This window comes from Saimiri boliviensis, chromosome 16, assembly GCF_048565385.1.
Source record: "Saimiri boliviensis isolate mSaiBol1 chromosome 16, mSaiBol1.pri, whole genome shotgun sequence".
Lineage (NCBI taxonomy): Eukaryota > Metazoa > Chordata > Mammalia > Primates > Cebidae > Saimiri > Saimiri boliviensis.
In genome coordinates, this window is record NC_133464.1 from 16,624,039 (window position 1) to 16,640,618 (window position 16,580).

Genomic DNA, 16,580 nt, shown 5'->3' on the forward strand with positions numbered 1-16,580 from the left:
ATATGCTCTCCCATTTTTACTTTTTAGGACTTATCCATCCTTCCAGCTCTCCTAGATTTACTTAAACACACACACACACACACACACACACACACACACACACACACACACACACACAGTATTTCAGGAAAATTGGGCCTCATGCTATTACCTAAGTACTTTCTTCAGTTCTAAGCCACTATATTTTTTTATAAACAGACTCCTTTTCCTGAAATTTCTTCTTATAAATACCTACATTGGGTGAAGGTGTATCTCAAAGGTATGCTGTATTTCTTTTTGAAATGAAACACGGTGCCGATGTTTCTCGTGAAAATTCCATGCTGCCGTTATTTTTGGTTCATTTCAGAGTAATTATTTCTAGAAGTAATGTCTACTGCCCAAAAAGTACATCCCAAGAAGATCACTGGGCCATGGAGTAACCCCCAGACTCCAGATGGCCTCCTCACTGCACTATCCCTTTCCTTCCTTTGATTTCTGTCTTCTTGTGTTTTCACATTATAGCTGTACATCATCTCCTCAATTCCTTCTGCCCTGGTTGTCATTGTTTCCCCAAATACTGTCTTTACTCCAAGTTAGAGATGCTCTCACCTGCTCCCAAATTGCCTTCCGTTGAATTCTCTTCTTTTTATTGAAATGCTTAGTTCTCATCCTCAGCTGGTCTCTATTCAGGAAATGCCCTAACTTTAGAGTATGAGAATCACTGGGGGAAATGTATTTTTATGCAAATCCCTACGTTTCCCTCCCAGAATGTGTATCAATAGATTTGGTGTGGGTTCCAAGATTTCATGTTTTTTTCAAGTACCATAAGGTTCTCTGATGCAGATAATCTGTGATCACATTCAGAGAAACAAGGTTGTAACTATTCAACCCCACTTTTGAGTCTTTATCAGTTTTCTTGTGGTTCCTTCTTTTACTCATCTCATTCAACGTCAGCAGAGGACTGAGCTCAGTGGTTCAACAACCTGGGAGGCTCATAGATATCTCAATGCACAACTTTATGTTACAACAACCTGGGAGGCTCATAGATATCTCAATACACAACTCATTTCATTACAAGTTAAGTCAAATTTTTTTTGGAGTTAATTATTTTTTAATCAAGGTATATTATATACAGTAAATGTACAGATATTAGGTATGTAGTTCAATGAGTTTTAACAAATGTATTCATCTGAGTAGCCAATGCTGTAATCAAGATACAGGACACTTACATCAACCCAGAATGCTTCCTCTTGACCTTTCTGGTCAACCTCCCTCTCCTCCCAAAAGCAACTACTATTCTAACTTTTATCCTCTTAGATTACTTTTTGCCTGATTTTGATGAAATCAAAATGAAAGATGAAATCATACAAGTGGTTTCCTTTGTCGCTGGCTTCCTTTGCCAACATGCTTTTGAGTTTCATTCACGTCTGGCATCATTATTATTTAAAATGTTTAAAGTATTTACAATGTGCTGTCAAGTTTGAGAATCAAAATTTATTCTAGTCTTTTTCAGCTTCAACTGTTTATTATGATAACCTAGTGACCTTTAAAAATATCAATACTTAGCCAGGCACAGTGGCCCATGCCTGTGATCACAGCATTTTGAGAAGCCAAGACGAGCAGCTCACTTGAGGTCAGGAGTTTGAGACCAGCCTGGCCTACATACTTAAACCTTTTGTCTACTAAAAATACAAAAATGGGAGCAGGTGCCTGTAATCCCAGCTACTTGGGAAGCTGAGGCAGGAGAATCACTTTGAAACCAGGAGGCAGAAATTGCAGTGAGCAGAGATTGCACCATTGCACTCCAGCCTGGGCACCAAAGATACAGTTAAACTCCATCTCAAAAAATAAAATCAATACTTATACCTTCAGAATGTACTATTTAATTGGTCTAGGGTGGGATCTGAGCACTGGTATTTTAAAAAGGCCCTCAGTTGATTCTGATATGTTCCCAGGGTTGAGAATCTTCAGATTTGCCTCAGAGGTAATAGAATTCCACCTCGAGTTCACAGAGACCTTCCCTCATCTTTCTTTCCCATCTCTGAGGAACTGCTGGTCTTTCCCCTTTCAATTGTGGTCCTGACTTAATAATAGTGATTATTATGAATGCTTGCTCTATGCTGATGATTTTCATATATTATTTCATTCACACTTGCATCAATCATGCTTTTTGGAATAAACAAAATGATGGTTAGAGAGGGGCGTTATACAGCTTGTAAAAGTAGGAACCAGGATCCAAGCACGTGTTTATTGCTCATGGAGTCGTACCTCCCAACATTGCATGTCCATTGTCTTTCAGTCATGCCTCTTCAATCTTTCCATTGACTTTTTTTTTAATCGCCCTCACTCTACACTAGTGCTTAGGTTTCCTCTATCCCAAAGAAGGAATAAATTTAAAAATGCTTCTTTTAAATATGTCAGCCTTTAAGCTACACCCTTATTTCTTTCTTTCCATGATTTCCAGCAATTTGTAACTTTCTATTTTACTGCACAAATAGACTTTGGCCCCTACTGCCACCGAAATGGCTTTTATGTCACCAGTGATTTCCTAATTGCCTGATTCAATCTTTTCAGCTAAGTTTTCATTGTTCTCCCCCACCCCCACCCAGAGACAGGGTCTCACTTCATCAACCAGGCTAGAGTGCAGTGTGTAATCACGGTTCACTGCAGCCTCCATACTCCTGGGCTGAAGCAATCCTCTTGCCTCAGCCTCCAAAGTAGCTAGGACTATGGGCACGTGCCACCATGCCCATCTAGTATTTTTTTTTTTTAATTTTTATCTTTTGTAGAGACAGGGCTTCATTATGTCCAGGCTGGTCGTGAACTCCTGGCCTCAAGCTATCCTCCCACCTTAGCCTCAGAAAGCACTGTGATTACAGGTGTGAGCCACCTGCGCCCTGCCTCATTCTGTTTAATTCTTGACCACTCTTTCCCCATCTCCTTTTCAGATGCTCAATTGGACAGAGAACAGTGGGAAACAGCTTAGTCTTAACTAGTAACAAATGTCTGAAGAACTTAATATTAATTAAGGTCAAATGAGGAATCAGATTTATAGTTCTAGTAATAACTGCCTAGTAACTATAGGCAATTGTTATTGCTTATTATGTACTTATTTAAGGCGCTGTGTACTATCCAAAGAGGAGACTATAAACTGCTCTCTCGAGATGCAATCTTTGTTGAATGGCAAGACTCAAGTTTATAAAACTGTTGTCATTTTAAAAATTATTAAGCAGTTTAAAAATGAATAAATGCCATATTGCATGGCACAAACCACATGTACTGCAAGTATTCAAGTTAGAAAAATTTGTATTTCTTGGAAAAAATACTCATAGAGTACTTTATTAAACCTGAAGTAATTTAGAAGATTCAAATCAGAGAGGTGAGAAAAGGGTAGTTCATGCACGGGCACTTCAATTTCTTGATGATGGTTTTCTCTATTCTTTGGCTTTTCTGTACTCCTCTTCTAATGCTTTCTTTTGTCTCCAATTTCCACCTCTCCCTGTTTCCGTGGGTCAACACACTTCACACTGTAACTCTTCCTGAGCAGACTGGCAATCCCATCTCTTAGCTGTGCATCTACGTAGATCTGTTAACTGCCAGGCTCTTTAACCACCTCTAGAAGATCCTAACAGCATCTCCCAAATTATACTGGGATTGGATCTAACGAATAAAAAATAAACCAGTCTCTTTCCCAACAGTTTTTTGTCTGCCCCAGAAGAGTTCTTTTTTCAAAGGGCTGTCCACAAAGACATATTATTTCAAGAACATTAAACAATTATGAAGTAGCATGATTTTTAAATGTTCACATAGTAGCACAGCAGGTGGCTCACATTGGCGCAACAATATCATACTTATTTTTTCTCAGAAACAGAGCTTTACCCTCCTAAATTTTCATCATTCAGTTCCCTTTAATCTAGATTTGGCCTCATGGAGTGATCTGTCCAACCACTGTTTTTCTAAATGGACTTAAAATACCTAGACGTGAAATTTCTTTTCCAGCTAAGTGCATTTCTTTCAAAACTGAAATCCAGGCCTCAAATTTCTAGTACTCTCTTGCTCTGCTATACCACAACATTATCTTTCTCACCAAAGAAATATTGTAGGAATCTGGAAGGCATCACAATATCTGAATTTGTTGCCTAGCAGAGCGTAGATTACAAACTCGCTTTATTTAATCAGTACATCTTAACGAAGCAATTCATTTTAAAGGCACTAGAAAATAAGTTAATCACTTTTCAAAAATCAAGGCCATTCATCTCATGAGAATACTGCTGTTATACCAAACATATCAAACTGTGGCCAAAGTTATAAAAATAAAAAAAAAAAAAAGTCTGACAAGGCCATACACGGTTGGGAATGATAAGGTCGGTCACGGTTGGAATACTATCTGGGAGCGTGATCACCTGAAGTTTGAGTATGACAATTCACAGCTGAGTGGATGGAGGCTCCAGTCAGGAAACAGAGTGATCCACGTTGTCACCAACTATTTGTTCCTTTCTCAATAAAACTCTGAGTAAGAGCCAAGATGATTTGGAATATTTTACCCCTGCTACCCCCCAACTGATCCATTAATGGCTCTTGGAGAATGCTGGAATACTAACACTGCCTTCTATGCAGAATTTCACGGGCCTTTTTGGAGCACGAGGCTTTAAGATGTCAGTGTCTCCTAGTTAGAAGAGAAGTTTTTGAGTTTCTTGATTATCGTGACAATAAACCCCATTTCCTGCTTTAAAGGAACAATTGCAGCACATCACACAGGTGACACCTGTGCTGCTCAAGTAGCTATAAATTTAAATGCTGGAATCTTCTTCTATTTGGTGCTCATTTTAAGGAAGAGCGTGAATTTCTGAATCTGGGCAAGAGACCAATTTTAAATAGAAGTTGAATTTTACCTTCATATAAGTCTTTGACTTAGGGTTATTAAAAGACAACCTCAAGGTCCTAAATTTGAAGTTTAATACATAGGCTAAAATAGTGACATCACACTCTAATGCAAATTGTTTTAAATATATATATTATTCTCCTTACATAGGGACTGAAATCTTTATTGGTTAGTACTTTATTTTTTTTCCTGCAAAGCACTATTACAGAGAGAAAAAATTTGAGTTGTGGTTAGAAGTCATATTTACAGGTAAACATTAAAAGATACAAGACACAATTTGTTCATAATAATCATCCTGTTGATGGAGCCAATTTAGAGTATTAGATCATAGTACATTGTTGTCTGAGAAAGCAATAGCTTCAATCAAGTGACCTAGCCACCCCTAGGACGTAGTAATAAGAACAGAAGACTTGGCACATTGGTTTTACACAGACTTCTGTGGCTCTGACCTTGAGCTAGTCATTTAGACCTCTCTAATTCTGTGTCCTCCTTTGTAAAATAAATACATAGGACAAATTATTTTTAACCATCATATATATTTTTTCCTTTAAAAACTTATAGGAAAATAAACATAAAATTTACTTTTTTTTTTTTTTTTTTTTTTTGAGACGAAGTCTTGCTCTGTTGCCAGTCTGGAGTACAGTGGTGCAATCTTGGCTTACTGCAACCTCTGCCTTCTGGGTTCAAGTGATTCTCCTGCTTCAGCCTCCCCAGCAGCTGGGACTACAGGTGCATGCCACCATGCCCAGCTAATTTTTGTCTTTTTAGTAGAGATGGGGTTTCACCATGTTGGCCAGGATGGTCTCGATCTCTTGACCTTGTGATCCACCCACCTCAACTTCCCAAAGGAGTGCTGGGATTACAGATGTAAGCCACTGTGCCTGGCCAAAATATACTCTCTTAACCACACCAAAGTGTAGTTCATTGGCATTACTGTTGTGCAACCACCAGACCACAGAACTCTTTTCATCTCTCAAAATGGAAATTTCATACTCATTAATTCCTCATTCCCTCTTCCTGCAACTCCTGGCAACCATTATTCTATTTTCTGTCTCCATAACTTTGACAACTCAGGTACCTCATGTAAGCGGAATCACATGGCATTTATGCTTTTGTGAGTAGCTCCTTTTGTTTAGCGTAATGTCCTCAGGGCTTCTCCATGTTGCAGCATGTGTCAGAATTTCCTTCATTTTTAAAACCAGATAATGCTCTATGGAACGTATATATCACACTCTCTTCATCCATTGATAGGCACTTGGGCGGCATCCACATTTTGGTTATTGTGAATAATGCCACTATGAACACAGGTATACAAGTGTCTATTTGAGTCTCTGCTTTCAATTCTTCGGGGTATATTCCCAGAAGCAGAATTGCTGGCTTGTGTCATAATTCTATTTTTAATTTTTAGAGGAACCATTATACTTTTTCCCATAGCACCTGCACCATTTTAACTTTAGAGAACTGGATATTTTTAAGTGTCCCTTCCATGTCTAGAGTTCTGGACCCAGTACTTGTTTTAAAATAACCTCTGTAGGCCATTTCCGCTTTAGCTGGAAATCTTGCTTACCGTGGAAAAATGCTGGGAAGTCTTTCACTTCAGAAAGCCTTCATTTGAGTTATATGCGTTCCCGGCACTTTTATTTACCAGTGGCAAGCCCTAATCACGTTTTTAAATTATATCTTATTTCCTATGAGACATGAGCTCCTGAAAGGCGAAGATGATGTATTGTTCTTCATTATCTCGTCAGTGCTTGACACAGCATAATCAAACAGCAAATGTCTGATGAATCAACAGGTAGGAACAAAACAGGGTCAAATATTTCCAAATGAATAATTGAAGAAATGATTAAACATAGTAAAGTTAGAGAATAATTTTTCTCCTAATGCAAAATATTTTCCTGGAGAGGCTGGAACTCAGATAATAATAATGATAAGCATGATAATAAAAATGTGTAACTAGGGCTATCCCAACCATCAGCCAGGGCGGAGTCTTTCCACCTGGGCCCTGGTGGGAGGGACACCTGGCCTAACATTCTTGCTGCTGCTGGCTGGCATTCCCAGAGGATGGACTATACAGGGTGTTTGATGTCCATCAAGGTGGAAGTGCGGAAGAGACATTCAATGCCCATCCATGGAAGAGCATAGAGGGCATTCTCCAATCACCCCCATTCGCTAACATAGTGAACTACTCTTTGATGCGGGAAAAGATCTTGCAGTTCAATGGTTCAGGGGGCTTAGTAGCTTGGACGATGTGGCTGAGGTTCCGAGAAGAGAAAAGGCGATTCCTAAGTTATGTAGCAAGAAGGCTACCCACGCCCTGGATCTGGAGATACAGACAAATGCTCTTCGCAGGGATAGAAATTAGTTTTAAACCACCTTGCTAAGCGCTGGAGGGCAGGGTTGTAATTGGGTACCGGGGAAAGACAACGCTTCAGTAAGTCACCTCTATCCCACGCTAAACAAGAGGCGCTAAACTGTAGGAGAGCGGTGATATTTCTGGATCCAGACAAGGCGGCCACAAACCTCCTGGGGCAACAGCCCTCCCGCGGGGCTGGTTGTTTGGACCCTCTGCAAACACTTTCCCCTGGGTCAGTGGGATGTCCAGAGATCCAAACCCGGACGGAGGATGTCCAGAGATCCGCAGAGTGGAAGCTGCTGTCCCTGTCTCCGCTGGGAAGTGGGCGAGGCTGGATGCTGCCGGCCAGGCTGCCCGGGGCGAGGACGCGGGAACACGCACCTGCTCGCTGGGCCTCCGAGGGCTGGGAGGGGCGGGGCGGGGCGCAGCCTCCCCCCGTACAGGTCCGCGGTCCGGGCCCAGCCAGGCCGCGCAGGCACGCGGGGCGCACGTCCGCCTCGCCGGGGCTGCCAGGTGAGCCACGCGCGATCGCGATCGGGGAGCGGGGCCCACGGGCCGGAGGGAGCGGGTGCGGGGGACCCTGCGCTGACCTGGGAGAGGGAACGCGGGGTGCCCGGGACGCAGGGGAAACAGCACTCCTTCACGTCCCTGCAGCAGGCCGGGATAGAGCAGCGCCCCCCTTCTTCTTTGGCGGCAGCAGAAGCACCCCAGATCCTGTGGCGGGAAGCAAAGGTTCATTCTAGGGAACAAAAAGCCCAGGGCGAGGACGCATTTGACTTAGAGAGACCTGGGGGATTTGGGGATTGCTGATTTCATCTCATACTTTTTCTCACACCCAAGCGAGGGGTCTGGGAGGCGGGCAGAGAGACTGCTTAGGAGACAAACAGTTAATCCCTCACCCCATTGATCACCGCCCTGCTGAATGTTCTCAAAACTCACCCCGCATCGTGCTGGACGGTGTGGTGGTGGCAACGACCAAAGACACTGCTCCACCCCCACCCCCAACAAGCGAGGAAAATGTTGGCCCCTGAAATGTCTTTCTCCTCTGTCTTTTTTGTTTCGTTGCTATGGATTTCATAAACTAGTTTGTGATGTTCTCTAAACCTCAAATATGTATAATATTTGTGTGTCCATGCATTCATTTTTCTGAAGCGAGCTTTCAGATATTGTATTTGTTTCTCCCAAAGATTAAATAGGTAAAAACCATATCTTTGGGCTCCATCAACATGGCCCCTTAACAGTCTTCAGGGAAACTGAGTTGCAGATTCTTATTAAAACTGGGGTTTGGCTGGGGGCGGTGGCTCGTGCCTGTAATCCCAGCACTTTGGGAAGCTGAGGGCGGTGGATCACCCGAGGTCAGTAGTTTGAGACCAACCTGCCCAACATGGTGAAACCTTGTCTCTACTACAAATACAAAAAATTAGCAGGGCAGTGGCATGGACCTGTAATCTCAGCTACTCAGAGGCTGAGGCAGGAGGATCCCTTGAACCTGGGAGGCAGAGGTTGCAGTGAGCCAAGATCATGGCCACTGCACTCCAGTCTGGACAACAAAGCAAGATTCTGTCTCAAAAAATAAATAAAAATAAAAACAAAAACAAACAATAAAGTGGGGATTGAGGGAAGAGCCTTGAGGCTCCCAGAAGGGTTGGGGGGAAGGATTCCTTCAGGGACAGGGGAGGACAGCACTCACCCAGTCACAAATTTACCTATGTTAAGAATTGGTCTGTTTTCTACCAGCATAAAGTAAAATTAGTTTTCAAATATGTAGACTGGGAAATCAAAGTGAGTCTCTATGAATGAAAGGTCTTCTTAAGTTTCTTTTGGACAACCCAAAGTGACCCCAGCTTCAGAGCTTCCAATGACTCTGGAGAGAAGGTGACAGATGAAGTATCCAACCGTGAACCACCCCCCCTTCCCCGGTCCATTGGTATCGTGGGAAAAGGAGGAAAGAACCAGCTGTGACCGTGATCAGCATGGGAGCAGAACCAGAAAAACCCAGGGAGGCCAGGGGAGAGGGAGGAAAGCTGGGAGAGGTAGAGGCATTGTTGGATAAGGAGCTTAACTTATCCAACAAAACTGATCTGCAAAATGAACAGACACCCTAGGAAAATCATGTTTCATCATTAATCCCACCTGCCTTGTTCCCACCAAATGGGTAGGAGTACGCTGTGGAGGTGAAGTAGTATCTGCTGCCACTTAAGTCGATAGCATTTCTGATCCTGCCTTCTTTACTACGAAATCTTGGAATCCCAATCTGTGAGGTTCCTGAGTATGCTGGCATTAGGACAGCATTCCACGAGCAGTGTGTTTCCCAAACATTGACATCTACTTTCCACAATCACAGCTACTTTCCAATTTCAGAGAGAAGAAAAGGCTAAAATTGTAAGCTTCTTACAATTTTTTTATTTCTTAATTTTTGTGGATACTTAGGTATATATATTTGTGGGGAACATGAGATGTTTTGATACAGGCATGCAATGTGAAATAATCACATCATAGAGAATGGGATATCCATCCACTCAAGCATGTATCCTTTGTGCTATTAATACAAACAATCCACTTATGCTTTTTATTTAAAAATGTGAGATTCAGTTATTATTGACTATGGTCACCCTATTGTGCTATCAAATAGTAGGTCTTATTCATTCTTTCTACCTTTTCTTTGTACCCATTAGCCATCCTCTCCACCAGGGATGGCTAATGGGTACAAATTAATCTACCACTAATTAATCTTCCACTCATCTTTCCAACTTCTGTAACCATCTTTCTACTCTCTATGCCTATGAGTGTGCTTGTTTTGATTTTTAGATTTCATGACTGAGTGAGAACATGCAATATTTGTCTTTCTATGCCTGGCTTTTTTCACTTCCCATAATGACCTCCAGTTCTATCCATGTTGTTGCAAACACAGGATCTCGTTCCTTTTCATGGCTGAATAGTACTCCACTGTGTGTAAGTACCACATTTTCTTTATCCGTTCATCTGTTGATGGACACTTAGATTGCTTCCAAATCTTGGCTGTTGTTAACAGAGCTGCAACAAACATGGGAGTGCAGATATCTCTTTGATATGCTGATTTCCTTTCTTTTGGGTATATACTCAATAGTGGAAATGCTGGATCATATGGTAGCTCAGTTTTTAATTTGCTGAGGAACCTCCGAACTATTCTCCATAGTGATTGTACTGAAATTATAAGCTTTTTATTTTTACAAGTTTATCCCAAACTTTGATGCTTGCTTTTATGCATGCTGAACCTAGCTTAGTTCACACTTACATTTTGGTTATGTTGAAACTTAATTCATCATTATTTCTTGCTTGCAAGGAGCCCATTAGTTTCAGGTGACTTGTAACATCCTCTCGTTTGAGAACTACTGTTGTATTAAGAGAAGGGAATATAGCAGGGTTGTGCCGCATTTGTTTTTAATGTCCTTTGAGCTTAAATGATTTGTTTGTAGACCATCTGGTGTTCTGCGTGGTGGCAGTGAATTGCACCAGACCCTGAGGCTAGGGAGGAAAGAAACAGCTTCATTCTACCTGCTCACAGCCCAGACCGGTTTTTTTGTGCTGTTCTTAACATGACACATATTTTGTAAACTCAGACTATACTTTTATGAGGTTTTATGGTAGAGACGCTAAGCTTCCCAGTCAACCCCTCCACCCTTATAATTGACTAGTCAGTCTTCATTCAATCCTAATCTTAACTATTATTTTTTCACAACAATAAGGCAGTTGTTTCTACCTATAACCTGTATTTTACTGATTGAATTATTGTTTAAAATGGCCTCCATAGCATGGCTCCCAAGTAGCTGGGACTATAGGCACAAACCACCAACCCCGGCTACTTTTTGGATTTTTGGTATAGATGGGGTTTCACCATGTTAGCCAAGATGGTCTCGATCTCCTGACCTTGTGATCCACCTGCCTTGGCCTCCCAAAGTGTTAGGATTATAGGCGTGAGTCACCAAGCCCGGCCCAAGCTTTTTTTTTTTTTTTTTTTTTAGTGATAGTTGCCATTTTACTAGTCCCTCAGTATCATGTAAGTTTTACCGATGTTACTGATTGTTCTTTAATGCATTCAGCAAAAATTAATATTTACTACATACTTTCTGTGTGCCAGCCCCTGGGGTATGAGGTGACTTGTGATTTTGCTTTCAAGGAGCTGACAGATACGCAGCTTGGACTTGAATTCCCTCCCCTTCTCTTCTTCTCACTTCTCTGTTAAGGCAAATCCCAATTAGAAGGAAATAACTCCAGAGAATTATTTTGAGTGTTACTAAAACTATCTTTACTTTCTTGTGCCAGCTACTTAGCGGCCTCTTGATATAATCTAAGAACTGTCTTTGGGATGTGCTGCTTCTGGGACTCCTTGGCTGTGACCATTTCCTTTCAATTTTAAGTGACTTCCTGCTCCTTATGCATGAGTCCATTTAAGACATTCTGCCAAGGGAGGAGCCATCCACTGTGGTTGCCTGGCTTGAGAGCACTCTCACCGGTCAGCAGTCCCTGACTCCTATGAACTCCAGTGCTGTGTAAGTGACAGTTGAATAGCACTTTTAATTAGAGTCAATTAACTTGGCAAGGAGAGAAGCATTCACTTTTCATGGGTAATACATGGTCCCAGGGAGCACCAGCCTCTCCGGTTGAGAACCTAACAGCTGCCCAGAGGCAAGTTCTATGTTTCGGGCTATTCTTTCCCCAGTTCATACAGAATAAAAGTAGCAAACCTGTAAATGCATTCTGATATGCACCTTGACTAAGTGAGATCTGAAAGAGTATATTCAAGGGCAGTCAATAGGGAATGATGCTGCTAATTTAGGATTTGTTAAGTTGGGCTAGTTTGAAATACACCTCTGCACTCCTCTCAGGAAATGCTGGATAGTGTAGATTCAGTATCAGAGAATATTTATAATGGTGGCAGATTCTGATGTAGCACTTAGCATGATCCACACACCCTTTTCAACACTTCGTTTAGTATCTGGGTGACAGAATTAGTCAAACCCCCAAACCTCAGCACTATTTAATAGATGCAGCTAACAAACCTGCATATGTACTCCCTGAATCTAAAATATAAGTTGAGATTATTTGAAAAATCATTTAATCTTCTCTCAATCCAGGGAAAAGCAGTCACTATTATTATTAACAATTTATCCCTGGTTCACACAATTACAGCTGGTCCTCCAGATACATGGGTTCTGCACTAGTGGATTCAACCACTGTGGATTGAGAATACTTTTTAAAAAATGTCTGTAATAAACATGTACAGACTTTTTTCTTGCCATTATTCCATAAACAATATAGTATAATCACTATTTATACAACATCTATGTTGCATTAGGTATTATAAGTAATCTAGAGACAATTTAAAGTATGCAGGAGGATGGACATAGGTTACATGCAAATACCATGCCATTTTATTTTTATATCAGGGACGTGAGCATATGCAGATTTTGGTATCCTTGGGGGTTCAGGAACCGATTCACTGCAGATACCAAGGGATAGCTCTACAGTGTTTGATTTATTGAGCTTTTCTGAGATATTCAGACTTTTTCTGTCTTGACACTTGTAATTCCCTCAGTTATTTAGGGTAATCCTGATGAAAATCAAAAAAATACATATTAAGAGGCAGCACTGAGAGGTCATGTGCTAAGTGGTCTTTGTGATTACAGGCTCTTCAGATTTCCCTCTTGCCTACTCACTGTAAGATGCAGCCCAGACTGGAAACAAGACTGCCCCCATCATATCCTGGCTCGCCCTAACTAGCAGCTTGACCTTGAGCACATCACTGCCTCCTATGTGCCTCAGTTTCTTCTTCTGTTAAAGGGGAACAATCACAGCACTACCTCACCATTGGTGGTGAGGATTAAACAGATTTAAATATGTAAGACACTTATAGTAGAGCTTTGTACTATTATTTTTTTATTAATACCTATTTTTCCTTCTCAACTTTATCTCCCAATGTCTCATAACCATGCTGAGTTCATTACAACTTTCCCAGACCTCCTGGACTAAGTGAGACCAGGAAGAGTACGCTCAGGGGCAGTCAACAGGGACTGATTCTGCTAATTTAGGGTTTGTTAAGTTGGGCTAGTTTGAAATATACCTCTGTACTCTTCTCAGGAAATCCTGGATAGTGTAGATTTAGTATCGGATTTTAGTAATAATGGTGGCAAACTCTGATGTTTCCTCCTTTCCTTGTGATCTCTGTAGTCTTGTACCATTCATACATCAAATGACTTAGCAACTAACATCAGCTAACATTTATTAAGCTCTTCTTATGTGCCCAGTAGTATGCCAAGTGTTTTTCTTCCCATTTTTAACATAATATTGACAGCTCCGTGAGGTGGGTTTATATTTTGTTAAAATGATTTTCCATGTCCACTTTCCCCCAGTAGGTTGTGACAGTGGCTTATACATCCATGTATGTTATTCAGTTTCTATTGCTAGGACTTGACAAAGGATCTAATACACAGTGGGCACTCCATAAATGTGTACTTGGATGCATTTTACCAAGAGCTATTTAATTCAAATAATAAGCTAATTGTAACTCTTTTTTAGCAGTATTTTTCTCATTGCAAAAATTCACCGTCAAAATTTTTAAAAACATTAGTAAGTAAGAGGAAGGAAGTTAAAATTGCACTCCTTCCAGCCCGAGAGAGCTTAATCAACTTGCTTAGGAACATGCTACTTAATGTCTAACCTGAGCGTCAAAATCTGGCCATCTGGCTTCAGAGCTCAGGCTCTTAACAGTTACATTATACCAGTGATCCTGCCCCATCCACCCTACCACACACACTCCCCTGCACAAGCAAATTATGTGAGCTATTAAAAGAAATTGTAAGAACAGAAATGTGCGATTAAATGTTGCAATGTATGCAATCTATATTTTTAAAATTTACAGTATTCAGTGTTTTCCTGTCTTCACACTAGTTCCCTCCATTATTTAGGGCAATCCTGATGAAAATCAACAAAACACAGATTGAGAGGCAGTACTGAGAGGTCGTGTAGAAAGAGAATGTCTTCTGAGTCAGACAAACCTGAGTGTGGATCCCATTTAAGCCACTGGATGTGTTACCAGAGATGAGCTACAAAACATTTCTGTCTCTTGTAAAATAGAGGTAATAAGAAAGACTTTTCAGTATTTTGTGTTGTGTAGAAGTGAAGTGATGGTGGCTTGCATCACACTTGCTAATAGTAGGTCCTGTTGCTAAGTTTCTAATGGCAATACCCTATGGCTTGCCCAAATGGCAACCTTGCCAAATTGTTTTCCAGAGCTACATGTGGCTTTATTTTCTTCCAATCCTTCATTTTAATTCTCGTGATAATTTAACTTTTATATTTTTATTAAATGCATTTAGTAACTCGCCTCAGTCATTTTCTTGGAAATGCAATTTCTTCTCCACAGGGTCTCTTTTGAGATTAAAGAGAGAGAGAAGTGGCAAATTTAGGATGTTAAAACAATTTTCATTTAAAAGTAGATCCTTGTTTTTATTACCCTACCATTAATGTTTTCTGTTTTCCTTTATTAGCAAGTTACTTCTCATTCGATTCGTATTGCCAAACTGAACTCTCTTGTTTTCCTGCAAGATGAAAGGAGGTAACCATGAATGAGCCACTAGACAATTTAGCAAATGCTTCTGATTTTCCCGATTATGCAGCTGCTTTTGGAAATTGCACTGACAAAAACATCCCACTCAAGATGCACTACCTCCCTGTTATTTATGGCATTATCTTCGTCCTGGGATTTCCAGGGAATGCAGTAGCGATTTCCATTTACATTTTCAAAATGCGACCCTGGAAGAGCAGCACAATCATTATGCTGAACCTGGCCTGCACAGATCTGCTGTATCTGACCAGCCTCCCCTTCCTGATTCACTACTATGCCAATGGCGAAAATTGGATCTTTGGAGATTTCATGTGTAAGTTTATCCGCTTCGGCTTCCATTTCAACCTGTACAGCAGCATCCTCTTCCTCACCTGCTTCAGCATCTTCCGCTACTGTGTGATCATTCACCCTATGAGCTGCTTTTCCATTCACAAAACTCGGTGGGCAGTGGTAGCCTGCGCTGTGGTGTGGATCATTTCACTGGTAGCTGTCATTCCCATGACCTTCTTGATCACATCAACCAACAGGACCAACAGATCAGCCTGTCTTGATCTCACCAGTTCAGATGAACTCAGGACTATTAAATGGTACAACCTGATTTTGACTGCAACCACCTTCTGCCTCCCCTTGGTGATAGTGACACTTTGCTATACCACGATTATCCACACTCTGACCCATGGACTACAAACTCACAGCTGCCTTAAGCAGAAAGCTCGAAGGCTAGCCATTCTGCTACTCCTCGTATTTTATGTATGTTTGTTACCCTTTCATATCTTGAGGATCATTCGGATCGAATCTCGCCTGCTTTCAATCAGCTGTTCCATTGAGAATCAGATCCATGAAGCTTACATCGTTTCAAGACCATTCGCTGCTCTGAACACCTTTGGTAACCTGCTACTGTATGTGGTGGTCAGTGACAACTTTCAGCAGGCTGTCTGCTCAATAGTGAGATGCAAAGCAAGCAGGGACCTTGAGCATGCAAAGAAAACCAGTTACTCAAACAACACTTGAAATACTTCATTTACTTAACCAAACATAAATACTTGCTGATACTTTACCTAGCACTCCTAATATGTTCAGGATGTCTTCCTCAATGGAACTCCCGGTAAATACTGTGTATTCAAATAACCATGTGCCAAAGCCAGGGAAAGGCTTCTAGTTATTTGCAATCTCTTTATTGAGCTCCTCCATTGAAGAGATATAAGAATGGGATGCAGCAACCTATTCAGACTTGGTATTACAAGCTGCTGGAACTCAGAGGCATCTTAGAGAACATCTGTTCCCACCAACTTATCATATATACATGGAAACCAATTTCATACCCTTGCCCTGGATTGCTCAGTAAATGAGTGCCAAGATAGGAGAAAACCAATCTTTTCACTCATCATTTAATGCTCCTCTGCAATCCGGACCTATTTATATTGAACCATTACACAATTCAAACCACTACTTTTATCTTACTTAATATTTATTTTTTACATTTCATAGCTCTACAATTTGTTTCCTTCCAGCTTATATTTGATATTGTAAAACTGGGTTTAGCCAGATCTGTATTTTACTTGCAAGCCAGTATGATACCTTTGAAATAATTCAAGGACGTTCATGCAGATAGCTGAAATTAGTACCTGCAACATATTTGGAGTATTCTGTCTTTATTGTTGCAGACCACTTAAAAAGTGTTTTTTGAATTTATAAAAAAATTTATCAAATTGTATTCATCATAATTAACATGTCCTGGGGAAGGAAGGGAAACTTTCGAG

The 16,580-nt window shown here is 40.9% G+C and overlaps 1 protein-coding gene across 1 annotated transcript; it reads left to right on the forward strand.

The window, feature by feature from the left end:
- Positions 1-14,752: 14,752 nt before the first annotated feature.
- Positions 14,753-16,361, forward strand: OXGR1 (oxoglutarate receptor 1). The gene has a single exon (XM_003928206.3). The coding sequence runs from the start codon at positions 14,818-14,820 to the stop codon at positions 15,829-15,831; it is 1,014 nt and encodes a 337-aa protein (XP_003928255.1). The 5' UTR covers positions 14,753-14,817; the 3' UTR covers positions 15,832-16,361.
- Positions 16,362-16,580: the final 219 nt, after the last annotated feature.

Coding starts and splice junctions, on each gene's coding strand:
- OXGR1 (XM_003928206.3), top strand. CDS start 14,818: ATGAATGAGCCACTAGACAATTTAGCAAATGCTTCTGATTTTCCCGAT.